The sequence below is a fragment of the Diadema setosum genome, chromosome 18 (genome assembly GCF_964275005.1).
Source record: "Diadema setosum chromosome 18, eeDiaSeto1, whole genome shotgun sequence".
NCBI lineage: Eukaryota > Metazoa > Echinodermata > Echinoidea > Diadematoida > Diadematidae > Diadema > Diadema setosum.
This window is the reverse complement of record NC_092702.1, coordinates 30,733,811-30,749,043: the sequence shown is the minus strand read 5'-3', so window position 1 is coordinate 30,749,043 and position 15,233 is coordinate 30,733,811. Positions and strand designations below refer to the sequence as shown.

The 15,233-nt window shown below is 39.6% G+C and overlaps 1 protein-coding gene across 1 annotated transcript; it reads left to right on the top strand.

Annotated features, from left to right (window-relative positions):
- Positions 1–1,784: 1,784 nt before the first annotated feature.
- LOC140241735 (homeobox protein Hmx-like) lies at positions 1,785–12,706 on the top strand. Its single transcript, XM_072321486.1, has 2 exons — positions 1,785–2,859; positions 11,688–12,706. The coding sequence occupies exons 1-2, from the start codon at positions 2,331–2,333 to the stop codon at positions 12,377–12,379; spliced, it is 1,221 nt and encodes a 406-aa protein (XP_072177587.1). The 5' UTR covers positions 1,785–2,330; the 3' UTR covers positions 12,380–12,706.
- Positions 12,707–15,233: the final 2,527 nt, after the last annotated feature.

Here is a 15,233-nt window from a genome sequence, read left to right as displayed (position 1 = left end):
TGATATGAACTTCCTTATTCTTTTCTTTTTTCTCATAATTTTTATCATCTTATCATCCTTACTCCTTATCGCAATTGAAATTGATGGTCATTATTGTGATCATACTCAAAAAAAAAAAAAACATTAGTCAGTTTATCGATGATTGAAATTCAGACACTATGTCAATAGCAACATGAAAATTGGAGCTTAAAACGGAGTAAAACCGTTCATGACCTTCTGACAAGTTTTAATATAGATTATTTATCTGCTTAGAGCCGTCCTCAGCGCGTTGAAAAAGAAGAAGAAGAAGAAGAAGCAAACAGGACCACTTTCAAGACTTTCAAGAATAAATAGCTGCGCTCCGCGACATTAATCGTTTAAGTGTTTCTCAAAGAAACAGGAACAACAGCAACGAGAGAAAAGATCGAGAATTGTTCAGGACTTTGATATCAGTCCGTGCGGTGCTCAGTAAAAATGAAAACTCAAATCTGCGTCTAATTCACGAAACAACGCAACATGGCGCCACCACTTTCAACAGCGCCACATTCAGCACCGCTTTAGCGCCATTATAACTCTCTTTTGTGCTGCTAAAGAGAGGGGGGAAGAAAGGGAAAGAGAGAGGGAGAAAGAGAGGGAGAGAGAGAGAGAGAGAGAGAGAGAGAGAGGGAAGAGGGAGGGGAGAGTAAGGGGAGCAGGGCGGCTTGTTCCGCTCCCTTCAAAAGACCGATGATACCCTCTCAGCGATCAATGAATAATAGCCCGGATAATACAATTACTAATGAGCATGAGGAATTAGTGGGTTCTGTCTGATTAAGAGGAGTGTGCACTTTACTGCCAAATGATTTTTTTTCTTTGCTTTCTTCACGTTTGACGTTCTGGAGATTTGTCCAGCCCTACTAATTACTGCGGATCTAGCAACATTTAGGTTGCAGTCTGGCAAAATTTGGTGAGGAAACAGTAATTGGTCGTTTGACAGCAAGTTAGTGACATCATTATTGTGAGGTAGAAAAAAAAATATCACGTTATGCATATCTCCATGTTGAATTTCGAGGAGTATTGATCTTGTCTTTATTGAAATCCATTCAGGTTTAAAAATTATGATGAGCTGATAGCATGTGTGGGAAAAGTCTAAAATCAGTTGACGAGGCAGTTGTGTTTGAATTCATTACTGGAGTTCATTATCGTGAATACATAAATACATAGAGAGAAAATGAGAACTTTAAGTACATTGCCAAGAGAATTTCCTTTAACTCGTTCATTAAAACCACGTCGTTTTTTTCTTTCTCCCATGTGTTTTTTTTCTTTCTCCCATGTGGTTTTTGATGTTCCATTCCTTTGCCATTTAGACGCCTCTGAATATGACTGCTTAGTCCGAGGCTCTATCCATTGCTACATGATGATGTGGGTTTTTTTTTTTCCTGTGATTATCGTGTGTTTTCATTTGACGAAGGGTAAACAAATCAGATGAATAAAACTATACAGAGAAACAAAACAGCTCCGATGCCGTGGTGCGGATGAAGCGATACTTACCACGGGCGTATGGCTGAGGTATCATACTGAGAGCCTAGGTAGGCGGAGTCTGCCACCAACGTCGAAACATTGACCATCTAAGTAGCCAATCGTGGCGGCATTATTGTGCGCACGCTGACTTTTTTTTTTATACGTGTTGAATCTCCTTACTGACTGCACACCCCCACACCTTAACTCTTTTGTTGCTGTTCATTGGCGGAGGTTTTTTTTTTTTTCCTATCTCTCTATCTCTCTCTTTTTTTCCTCTGGCCTTGTGCTTGCTTAGCCAAAGAATCTATCTGTAGCTTGTCGTGTCTGAAGCTAGGTGGTGGCATCCTTATTTGAATATTTTGGCTTCGCCGCTTATCCGTGGCGCCACTGATGTCCCAGTTTTCATGTGGCGATCGGACGCTGGATGCCCACTACTCCTCCTACTGGACGCTGTGAAATCCATATCTCTCAGAGACTGTGACCTGCGCCATATATCTTCAGGTACCAGTATCTTCTTCTGAACGAAATTGTTGAATGCTCAGCTAACGCAGCTCGGGATAAAGCTGGTTTGTTTATTTTGAATGATTGTATTTCTTCCTCTAACTGTCATGTATCGGCGGCCAGAACGTGAATGCTATGTTACAGGAATGCACGTGATTAACTAGACTCGTCTTTCTACGTGTGGCACATAATCTTTGGTATTTTGTGTTGATGCCGGTCTGTATGTTAACCTACAGCAATTGACTTGCATTTTCTGAATGACGTTTTGTGAATGGAATTGACCACGAGCAGACAATAAAAGAGTACGTATTTTGAGGTATTTCAGCGATTGATACAAAGTGATAACATCTATGCACAACATCCGCAATCTATCTGAAGGCGAAGCGAGGACGCCTTCCCCCGTGCTCAAGATGAGAGGAACACCGGAACGCCAGAACCCTCGTAGCGGGCCTACTTCCCCGATGGCATCGTACGCTCAGCCCCTTCGACCCGCGTACCCGGACGAAGAAGAGGAGAGACATGGGTCCGACCGCAGCTCCCCCGTCTCTTCAGCGGTTCATGTACGCAGCAAGGGTTTCAGCATCGAGAGCATACTCTCCCCTACGGAGAAGCACCGGAAGTCGCCGCGATCGTCCCCGCCCTCGCCATCGAGTCCCTCCAGGCTTATTCACTGTGGCACAGAACTCTCGCCGAATAGCAGCTCTCGACACGTGCTGTCACCACCAGGGCACGGGTTAGGGCTGGCGGCCTTGGATGAGCTGGCCGCTCACAGAGCCGCTGCTCTTCGCATCCCGACAGCAGCCGTACCGTTCTCACACCTCGCTCACAACCCGGCGTTCTACGCCTGGATGCATGGTGCATCCTTCCTGCACTACCACGGTAGGTCTTGGTGAATCTTTTTATTCCTTACACCACCTTTGAGCTGTTGCATAAAGTAGGATTGTAGTTATGTGACAAACAAGAATAGTTTTCCTCTTGAAAAACTTGTCATTTTCGAGAAATTATTACGATGACAGTCGGTAGAGTCAGCATTATGTAAATGACTTTTCTTTTAGGACATGGAAAAAGAAACGTGAATCACAAAGGTACATTATTAATTTTCCTCAAATAATATTTGGGTGGTCGGGTGACACAGAGACAACACTGCCCTTGGGCAGGGGAAAATATAAAAGAAAGACATGGTTTGCATTGTGAGCTTTTATTACAATCTGCAGACAATAAGTCCAGTAATTTCCTAAATTCTGAGCGAAACATTGACTATTTCCACTGTATTCTTTTGATATATACTCACTGACACATTCAGAAATATGTCAACAGATCATCATGCAATAACGCCAAGTCTACTCACAAACGAACACTCAATTTCAATTTTGCTTTATTGATACATGGCTATAGAATGTATTAATGAGATCTGCCTATTAAATTCAATGGCTTTTTTTTTTTCAGGCATAATGTCTCAAACGCCTGAAGAGCAGTGATCCTTTCCGATATGTTTTGATTGGTGAATCGTCCCACAATGTGAAGCATGGGTGTGCTCTTGGAAAGTTGCACTTTCGAGACAGAGAACGTTCCCATTAGCCTTTTTTTATTTGTTATTATAGAATCAGACATCAAGATTAAGCAATCTTTCTCGCATCGTTCAATGATCCTTTTTGAAAGATTTAGTGTCCCTTCACCAACAAGTTCAAGCTAGCTCATTGTCTTTGCGATCTATTTCTTATAAAGCATTTCAATAAACGCTTACACAGAAATGAAATAAACAAGAAATAAAAACAAATTAAGAAATGCTTGTCACATGTACAAGGAAGAAAACATGATTACAACATGTCAAAGTAATTGATTTCAGAGGTTGTACATCTTTCGTAACCTCTTTTACATGGTAATAGAGAAATAACCGATCGCTGTCAAATCCATGGCTGCAGTTATCAATGATTGTACGTAATAAAAGAACAGAAAACATCAGAAAACATCTATACTTCAAGCCGAACTAGCTCTCGAATACGAAAGATTGAGCCACGCTTTGACATTTCCAATAATTTCAGAAGTATTACCTAACTTTCCGAGATTTTTTAAATGTATTTGGCAGTCATATAAGATCCGTTTTATGCCCAAATTTTCAAAGTTTGTGGCTGCACAGTCATAAAGAATGGACTGTGTTTCAGTTTATGTTATTTCGACCTCCATGTTATGATGAGAACGTTGTTCACTTGGCCTACACTTGAAGATTAGGCCTACATTGTTTTTTGGTGTTTTTTTTTTTCGCAACTAACGAGTAGATTAGTAAGAAGACAAACTGAAGAAGAGCTTTATAGAGAAATATGATTATCAGATCGAATCGTCTGACTTGATACTTATTCTATATGCAATGCTCGTTCGTCCTAATTCGCTTTTTGCTAATGAAATTCGTTGTAAGCCCACCTAACTCAGCAAGATGCGGTATGAGAGCTGTCCGGGCGGCCCGGCGTGGGAGCACACCATTGTAATGGAAAGGGCTCTCGACTCATACGCGTCCCATCCTTGGTTCGTGCCCTGTCAGATGCTAGAATACATCGTCAGAAAAACGATTTGTAATCCATTACGTCTGTCTAGGCCAAGGTATAAAGCTGGGAACTTGGCAAAACTCCGTTGAGAAAGATGGCGGATTACTCTGGAAGATTAGTACTGATACCACCCACCACCGATGATGGTACTCTGTATAATGTAAACTCGTACTATCATTGCTGTGATAGTCGGTTTTGAATTACGATGGTTATTGTTCTAATACCATCATAAGTTATCATAGAAGCAGTAGTAGTAGTAGTAGTAGTAGTATAGTGCCATCACAGTGGTTATCACCACAATCACCTCACCACATCATAATTTAGGCAGCATACCCTTACGACCGAAGTCGCCTTTTGTTGTGACGGGACGTGTCACCTATGTACCCTGTCACATGGGCACATAAGGGATTCTCGCACGTCGACTACCGCACTCCAGCGGTTCTTGACCCATATCATTAGATCATGAACTGTCCTCATCACCAAAGTGAGTTATTCAATCAATCATAGTCCATCCTGACGAACTTTAAGAAGGGAATAAGAGCGAGGGGAGAAAGAGAGGGGGAGAACAAGCTAAAGGAGAGAATCACTTTCAAATTGTTGGTGTTGTTGGAAAAGCTCCAAGTCATTTGATAGCACCTAAGGTGAATTAGGAATAATTTCGAAAAAAGAGAATATCTAAACATTAGACGTAAGCAATTCAGACTCTTACAAGATTCTTAGGTGAATGACTTTAGTAACAAAATAGGAAAGAAACAAATTGTAAAAGTGTAAGAATATGAAATTACTTACCCTTACGATGTGACTATGACTAGAACTATTTCAAAAAAGGCATATTAAAAGATAGTATGTGTGTATGATGTGTGTTTGTGGTTGTGTGAGAAGCTAAGAAAGTGATAACAGAAGTTTCCTTTTCGCGCTTACTTTTATATATACATATTTTCATTTTTTTTTAAAGTAAGCGCAAAAAGGAAAAGGGAATAGTGTATTGCATTGGTTCAAACTAAAGAATCGATTGGTAAAACTGTTGCCGTTTCGCCAGACCAGGCAGGACACAGGTGTAAGGGTATTTATTTTGCTAAATAGAAAGGCCACAAGTGCACCACGAGAATTGTGATGTGGCATAGAAATCATCAGGGGTATTGAATTTGAAATATAGGTCAGAATCTGCCGACTCTTGCGGTTTTAAGAGCACCAAAAAAAAAAAAAAAGAAACCACAAAAAAACCCAGTAGTTTTGAGCTGATGTATGCGGGGTACGCAGAAGGGAATGGTTGACTCGCATTCGCGTTTTCATGAAATCGTCTATTTGATCGGTGAAATTTAGCCAAGAGTGAGGTTCAAACGAAGAGGTTTACCCATTAATTTTCGCACTTCCGAGGTTACGAATAGTTTCTTTGATGAATTGGACATTGTTTGTTTGGATGAGTGCTTAAAAGGATCGTATAGTTTTGGTTCAGACCTAATTTCAAGTTTCTAACATTTTTTCTTGGTGAGATAATGAGAAACCTCTTAGGAAAAGAGCATGTAATTCCATGAGGAATTCAACGTTTATTTGATGAAAATTGGTTTTGAAATGGCTGAGATATCCAAAACAGAGCGATTCTAATAAAGTGTGGGACCCACACTTTATATCATGATCGCTTTGTTTTACTTTGTTTTTTGGATGTTTCAGTCATTCCAAATCCGATTTTCATCAAATAAACTTTGAATTCCTCTTAAAATGGTATGCTCTGTACTATTTCATAAGTGTTGTCTTGGTATCTCGCAAAAACTTAAAAGTCCAATTTTGATCTCCACCAATACTGTACCATCCCTTAAAGTAAAACTGTCACAAAATCAAACGTTTGGAGAGAGGCATAAACAATAACAAACTACAAGGCAAATTGTGACACTGGAACTGAGGTGCAAACAAGAGGTTGACCCATTTATTTTTCGCACTTCCGAGATTGCAAGTAGTTTGTTGGATAAACTGAACATTGTTTGTTTGTTTGTTTGGATGGTTCTTTTAGTAAAATTGTTACAAAATCAAACATTTGGAGAGAGGCATAAAAAATAACAAACTACAAGGCAAATTGTGACACTGGGGCTGAGGTGCAAACAAGAGGTTAACCCATTCATTTTTCGCACTTCCGAGATTACAAGTAGTTTGTTGGATAAATTGAACATTGTTTGTTTGTTTGGATGGTTCTTTTAGTAAAATTGTCACAAAATCAAACGTTCGGAGAGAAGCAAACACATGAAACAAACCACAAAGCAAACTGTGACACAAGAACTATTTCGCGTTAGCCCAATCACACAGGGACACTTCCTTTCCAAAAGTTGTACTCAAACTGATTTGTTCAGCTAAAGTCAGAGGTGAAAGTACACTTTCGCTTGGCCTATTAATGCCAAACTTTTACTTACTATTTTGGCCACCGGGCCACCTGTAAGCCCGTCTATAAGCCCGTATGTTGTAGCTACGTCGTCATCTCTTACTCATATATATATATATATATATATATATATATATATATATATATATATATATATATATATATATCCTCCTACATATCTTTGTGTTTATCCATCTATCTTTTTTAGTCATCTGTCAGTTTAACTATCCTCTCCCTGGCGAATAACTTTGTTACCATTCAGATAAACTCGACCAATTGCACAATACTGAGTAAGTATTGATTCCAATTAATGCATATTGATTCTCTTTGCCTTTTCATTGAAGTTTTTTTCCCCTCCCCTCCCTCGAATTTCTCGTTTCGTGAGATTTCAGTGTTGAAAAGAGTTCCAATTAGTCTCATTCTCCCCTCCGATGTGCGCCAGAGTTCGGCTCACATTTGCACATAACTCGTTCCTTTCTATGTCACCATGCTTCCAAAATACATATGAATTGGGAAATTCCTCCAATCAGCTTTGACAAATTGATTCAATGAATACTGTCTTCATTCCCTAATTCGATATATTAAGCGCTAAACGACCTAAATTTAATCGCACACTGCTTTGTGGGTAGCCGCGCCGCCACGGCGGCCGTTGACTGTGTATATACCAGGGCCTATATACTGCGCACACTCTTGTTTGTCCTAGCAAATTTATTTCTGCTGATTTAAGTCGGTATGATATGAGAGAAGGAAAAGAACTGAACACGTTGATAACCCCATTGCTTATATCTGACACTCTGTCGCTACTCTTACAATATAAAGTGCTCTTCAAATGTACTTTTGATATAAAGTGCATTTTCATTCAAAAGTGGGAGATTCACTGTGGTTTTGAGAATGCTAGCATTTTTACAGATGTCATATTTTCCTGAAATCATTCACATACTGACAAGCTCTTCGTTACCTTGAACTTAAGCATGAGTCTTATTAATTCCTGATATTTTTGGACCGTCACATTTATCGATATGAAATAAAGCAAGATGGATGTCATAGATCTGTGGAGCCTGCCTTATAAGTAGTCATCTTTTTTTTTTTCTTTTATTGACTTCTCTTCTTCCGTCATTCTTTCATCGGTAAGTTGTTTGCAGATCGCATTGGTTGTCTGTGTTTTGAGGAATGATAGTCAGGGGAAAAAATAGCTCTCTGAGCAAAGACTCTTGAAGGTATAGTCATGAGAAAAAAAATTCTTGAGGAAAGACTCTTGAAGGAAATACTCAGTCACACTTTGCTATCGGGAGTAGTGGATTTTATCCTTTTGCTCAGTCACACTGGCGATGCCGGTCGAATACTGCAGGCATACTGGACTGTAAGCATGGTAAGTGGTGTTTTTATTTTGTTGTGTGTGTGTGTGTGTGTGTGTGTGTCTGCGTGTGTGTGTGTGTGTGTGTGTGTGTGTGTATGTGTGTTTCCAACGAAACGCGTAATGATGAGCGATGAACACTTCCGCACGCTTGGCTCTTCCCCCTCTCGAATTTTCCCGAGGAAGGGAACCTTAATGGCATAAAAGTACAGTCACATTGGAAGCGTTGCAGCCGTATCACCCTTCAGCCATCTTGCGATGACATTGATTAATCCCGTGGTGTACTGCAAAATCAGGCGAAAAAAACGAAACAAAAAAGATTGTATACGTGAAACGTTGTACAATCTATATGCTTTTCCATATCACTGAAAAGTAACCAGAAAATTATCATTTACTTCTTCTAGACTAAAATAAAAAATGTATATGTTCTGGATTTGTGTGCGAATGTGTATTTGACTGTACAATATATACCTGAAACTTATGTTTGTTTATGGGAGTGGGGGAGGGAGGGACGGGGAAAAATTTACATGTTCAGACATCTTCTGTTTTGTATCCTTATCATGCGTTCTTGCCAATTTAGTTATTGTAGTTTTTACGCATTCACTTCTTATTTTTACTTCATTTTCTTTCTACTGGAGGATGAAATCAACAAGGGATCTTCCAGGACTTCCGCGATAATGTGGTTCATAACTTGATATAAGGCCATAAACAAAAAAACATTGTGACTACTTATGGCCGTTTAAACTGATCCAATGAATGTGATATTGTTACTCGTTTTGTGCATTTAAAGTTGATTATCACTAAGAGACGGGGAAATATCATCGTTATATGAATCACATGGCCTTAATGAACGAAGGAAATGTCGCAAAGACTGCGACAAATGTCAGCGGCGGCCTACCACCCTGCAGCAGAATAGCCCAGCCCGGTGTTCCCCGCTCCCTGCATTACTGAAACCACTCACGTTTAACTGCTTCTAACAAATTGTTTTCATTAATTTCTATACTTTCATGTCGGTATACTTTTTACAAATCAGGCTTAACGCAACACACGAACACAATTTCATCATTTTCCTTCCTCTGTGAAGAAAAGAGAGGTTTTTTTTTTTCTTTTCGCTGCTTAAAAGAAGACAGTTCCTTAATGAAAACAGAACGGCAACGTGATTGTTTTGCGATTGATTAAGGGTGAGTGGCGATAGCGAAATCGTGTAAGCATTTCCGCCCACTTAGCGGCGATCGAAGGCAAAAGCTGGGTTTTCCTCTGCGGCACGACGGTAATTTCTCCAGCATATTTTGTCATCATTAGTGAATGATCTCGCGAAGAGAGGAGCGCCAAAGCACGTACTTTCCGAGTTACTCGATCTCCGCTAATCTAGTTATGTGTGGCGGGATTTCTCTCCATGTTTTCCCTTTCTTTTCTTCTATTTGGTTCATCATCACACCTAGTCTCGTTTCATCAGCAGCCATTAGCTTGCATGTGTTGACGTCGCGACGCATAGAAACAAGTCTTTTCTTCTCTAGGTAGAAAAAAAAAACATGTGGAAGACAATAATATGATTTATAATTCAAATAAAAACTTTACCAGAGAAAAGACGAACTTAGAATGGATATTTAAGTTTCTCTGCTCTGCTTCCGACGCAGGATAGTTTGTTGCCATTATTTCAGTTTCTTTCTTTCTTAAAATATCATATTGCGCATGGCTTTAATCCCAGTATATGTATGTGTCTATTTGGAGGAGTGGGGTGGGTATAGCAATTCATTATAGACATAACGGTGCAAGAGTGTATTGATAGCCAATAGTCGCATATCATCGCAATCGATATACCCACATGAATTCTCTATATTCATATGCACAATTATCATTCTGCAGACACAATAAGGGCTCAAGTGCATGATCATAATTTCATAGATTTTCCAATTTTCCCTATACATGGTCGACTATATAACTGGAGGCATTGAAATCCACCGGCGAATAACATACAGACTAGAAGAGGGATTCGTCATGCTGTGATGTTCTTTAACTCAATCTTTCTCCACTATGAGAAATCAGAATTATTCTCCTTCAAGCTTTCCACTGCTCGTTCACGAGTCTTGATGCCACGTTATACACGCGTGATCTATATTGTGCAGTGAGAGTCTGGATTACCTATAATAATTGTGCGCGCTTATATCCCTCTCCGAACCGCAACCGGGCGGTGATTTGGCTCAGTCGGTAGCGCGTCTGGCTCCAGATACAAAGGACCCGGGTTCGATTCCCGAGTCTAACTGGGCAATGTTGTGTGTAATCATACCGTCTCCTCTAGTAAGAGGCAAAACACTTTGTCCCTCGACTAGGACATAAAGTTAAGATGGAGGTCCCGTGTGTGACTAGAGAGAGCCCCAACTCATGCACGCAAAAGATCCCGCTTCATTCATTAATCACAAAGAGCAATGTGCATAGCCCTGTGAAATGGCCCGCACATCCAACTGGACTCAATGAAATATCAGCTAGTGCAGCTGAATATGGGCTACCCAGCCATCTTGTCAGATGGAAAATGAAACGAACAAACAAACAAACAAACAAACAAATGAAACCATAAATAATCTAACATTGCCACGCGAGACCGAAAGAGTAGTCATTTCGCAGTTCGTCGATCTTTACACTTAATGAAAATAACTGGATAATATCATATTACAATGCTGTGATTATAATGTTGTTGGTTTTTTTTTTCATGAAATGGAATATCGTCTCGTAGATGAATTTTCTACAGAGGAACGGTAATGATAGCTGTACTTTGCTTATCAAACAGAAAGAAAATGATAAATTTTTGCCAAGGATTAGGGCAGAATACACTCTTCGCCAAAAGACAACCCAACCCGCACACACACAAACACGCACTCCTTCCAAAGAAAAATTTTGAAATCAAGAATGACCTGCACATGTAAGGAGTTAAATTGCAACAACCAAACAGCAGCAGCAGCAGCAACAACAACAACAACAACAATAGCAACAACACGTGTTCAAGTTTCTAAGAGTCTGTGAGAAGAAGAAAAAGAAGAAGAAGAAGAAGTAGAAAAAGACAGATAAAAAAATCTATATCGCTGGTAATTTCAAAAGACGAAAGCTTGGTGACATGATCACAGAAATAAAGGATGCGCAACAAAACACAATTATTATTTAGGATCAGGAATGTTGGTATCGCTATTATCAATAACTCAACAGGATTATTCTATCCCTTCATGCCTATTGCTGAAGAATTATTGCTTTTTATATATAAATTATGAAATATAGCTTTATGGTTATCAAACGTCGGCAAACCAGCTATTTATCATGGATTTCTTTATTTTTAGTTTTACTTCATCTCGCAACCTTACTGGTATGATTTTCCTTGTAAGGTCATGTAAAGCGTGTAAGATTAAAATGTCATATTTTCTAATGGCCTTTCCTGCTTTTCTCTGCTCTTCAGGTATGCCTGCCTTCAGCGCACACCCGCCAATTGCACAGCCCTTGACGAACAGTGGTCCTCTAGGTCTCCCGAAGGACTTGTCTCCACGCCCGCCACACTCACAGAGCAGCTTCGGTGACGAGAGCGTCGAGAAGAGTTGCGGTGATTGCGAGTCTCCGGACGACGACCCTAAAAAGCGCCGAGTTGAAGACCACGACGAGGGTGACGATACCGACGACGACAAATCGCCGCATAAGAAAAAGAAGAAGACACGTACCGTGTTCTCACGCAGTCAGGTGTTTCAGCTGGAATCGACGTTCGAGGTGAAGCGCTACCTGTCGAGCTCCGAGCGAGCCGGGCTGGCCGCCAACCTCCACCTGACGGAGACGCAGGTGAAGATATGGTTTCAAAATCGTCGCAACAAGTGGAAACGACAGATGGCTGCTGAGCTTGAGGCTGCCAACCTCGCCCACGCAGCGCAGATCCGCGCACAAGCCAACTTGGCACAGGCGCAGGTACAAGCGAACGCCCAGCGAATGGTACGCGTACCAATCCTGTACCATGAGAATCAGAGTAACATGAGTTCGAGTCTCCACTCAGCCTCAAGCGTCTTGCCTTTCCCTCTCCCTTACCAGAGCTCCTACCACCACCAAGTCAAATCGTCATCTTCATCATCCTCCAGATCACCTACCGGTAGCAGCATTGTGAGATAGACTGTGATGATTTGCAGCTGTTTGAAGAAAAACAAGCGCACACAGACAATCGATTGATTTATAAGAACCATCTTACCGCTTAGAATTAAGATTTTACTTGGCATGCGTGTAGGTGTGTGATTAATCATATGAATGCATGTTATCTAGTGTTTGGTTTCTCGTTGTTATCATCATTATGTTGCATCCTGTTATCTTGGCACTACCTGAAAGACGTGTTTCGTTTTCATTTGTGATAATTGGTTTGTGAAATCCTGTTGTCCATGCATCGCGATAGGCGCAGAGTCATCGAATGTATAATTCAATCAAAGCTAAATAAATCTAAATGATATTGTGACTTATAACAGCTACGCTCGAATCGTATCCTTGTCTTGTAAATGAAGGGGTCGATGCAGTATAGTGCTAACCCACACAATCGTCATTTTGAGATAATCGCTGTTGAATGTTTGAAAAGTCCATACATTGTGCATTAATACAACATGAATGCATGCATTTTTACCATCTTATTGGTTGAATTCAAATATGATATTTTCACGGAGGTCAGAGTGAAGGATAAGGATCATGAAAATGCATGTAACTCAATTTTGACAAAAGTGTGGGTTAGCACTATATTGCACCGACCCCTTCAAATGATAAACGGTGCTAAGCAACGGGGACTACAGATATCTAAAACATACAAAACTTTATTTGATATACCTTTAATAAGAATATATTACACAGCGAGTACACACTCAGTCTTTTAAATGCACACAGCACATAGACAAATACTTGCACCCACCCTTCGTCACACGAAACACACACAGACATATATATATATATATATATATATATATATATATATATATATATATATATATATATATATATATTGTATATATAGGTGTGTATATCAATATATATAAATATATATGTATATATATATATATATATACACAAACATGCATACATTATACAGATGTGTAATATCCACAGACACCATGATATACAGACACACACTCACACTCCATTAGCCGTGACCCACGAAAGTGTACAGATACAGCAGTCTTTAGTTGTGTCTTAGGGATGTAAGGTGTGTATGAGTGGTTTCGGGTGGGAGACGATTAAAGGGGAAAAATATTTAAAAAGAATATACTCGGAGAAAAGTCATCATCAAATTGCACAAAGAGGCAATGATGGTATCGTCTCCACTTTTCCTGGTTTCATACGCCCTGTTAGAATAGAAAAAGGTATTAAGTTCATTCTTAATTTCGTTTCTATATCAATAATTCAGTGGGAAAGATTGTTTCTGACGGTATGAAATATTGGGTTTGTTTTTCTCCATTTTCGGAACAAAGCCTGTGGTTCATGATATTATGTTTTCAGGCAAATTTACTTGATAGCCTTCAACGTTCTTCTTTGATGTAGTCGCAGTAAGAGAATTCAACTTGGAATTTTCAAAGTTTCACATTCAAAGCACAATATGACTAAATTTGGATCTCTAGAAAGATTTCTTTTTTTTTTGTGATGTCTCAATCGCTAAATTCGAAAAATGATTATTTCGTCAACAACAATTTTTAAAATCCTTTTGACAAATTTGATAGATTATTGATTTTTCTATGAATAAAATAATGCTGCTTATTTATCATGCTTTCTGTGTGTGTCTCTCTCTCTCTAAAGTAAATTGAAAATGAAGAGACTACATTTAGATAACGAATATTGCGTTTTCTGTCTCTTTCAAATGAAAAACAAAATTTGTCTACAGCAGGGATTGGATTCTCTAAGAAAGGGCTGAGAGGCTTCTTATTAACTCACTGATATGTTCGCATAATTCACACTAGTTTACAATGTTCGCGGCAGTAACAGGTAGTTACTTCAAATTTACTTCGCAACAGGTATAGTTACTTCAAATGCGTCCATTACACTTTCCCCTATTTTCTTCGAAAGGTCGAGAAAAGTGGACAATTTTAAAGAAATACTTAACCTAAAGTTTTTTTCAAAGAAGGCTTGAAACAACATGCAAGTTGGCAAATCTCGGTAATTCAGCGTAATGTCTAGTCACTTCGCCCGTATTCGCGGGGTATCAACCGCCGATTACTCCGACATCTGCGCATCGCGGATAATTAGTCTAATAGCTCGCTCCCGCCAAGCTCCTCGCTGCGCACAACATAAATTTTGTCCAGAAGAACGAGCGATTTAAACTGAGCGTGAACAGTTACTATGCTGAGTCGTGAGAGGGGAAAAAATGAGAGAGAAGAGAGGAAATTGCGGAATTAAATTCAAAAGAGAGAAAGAGTTTGAACGGGAGAATAGTAAGTGCTTGCGGAGAAAAAGACACCCAAGACACTGATCAAATATAAAAAAGAAAAGCTTGCAATATCTTTTAGTGTTTGTAGCGTTGTGTGCGTGAAGTCTACATGTCGCAACCTGTTCCAAACATGCAAAAGGAGAAAGTTCAACATCTCTTTATAGTCAACAGTCTCGAAGATTATTTGAAGATAAAGGGTTGTGTATGTGTGTGTGTGCGTATGTGTCTATACAGGCGTTGCTGCGCTACAACACCACTTAATCAGTGATTTTAAGTTTGAAATGTGGCTCGCTTATAGACTAGCACACGTCATGTAACATAAAATATTACATTTTACTTAGAAAATGAAGTTACTTTGTAGGAAAAGAAGTGATAGAATTTAAACATTATCTAAAAATAGTTTCACTGAGAAATTTAGGGAGTAGCTATTTATGAATATGACAGAAATGAATGAAAGACCGATTCGAGGCTTGTGGCGGTAGATAAAACATGTTTACAATACAAGTTATCTATAACAAAGAAGAAGCACGGGGGGGGGGAAAGCGTTGAAAGCCTGCAGACGACGTGAAAGTT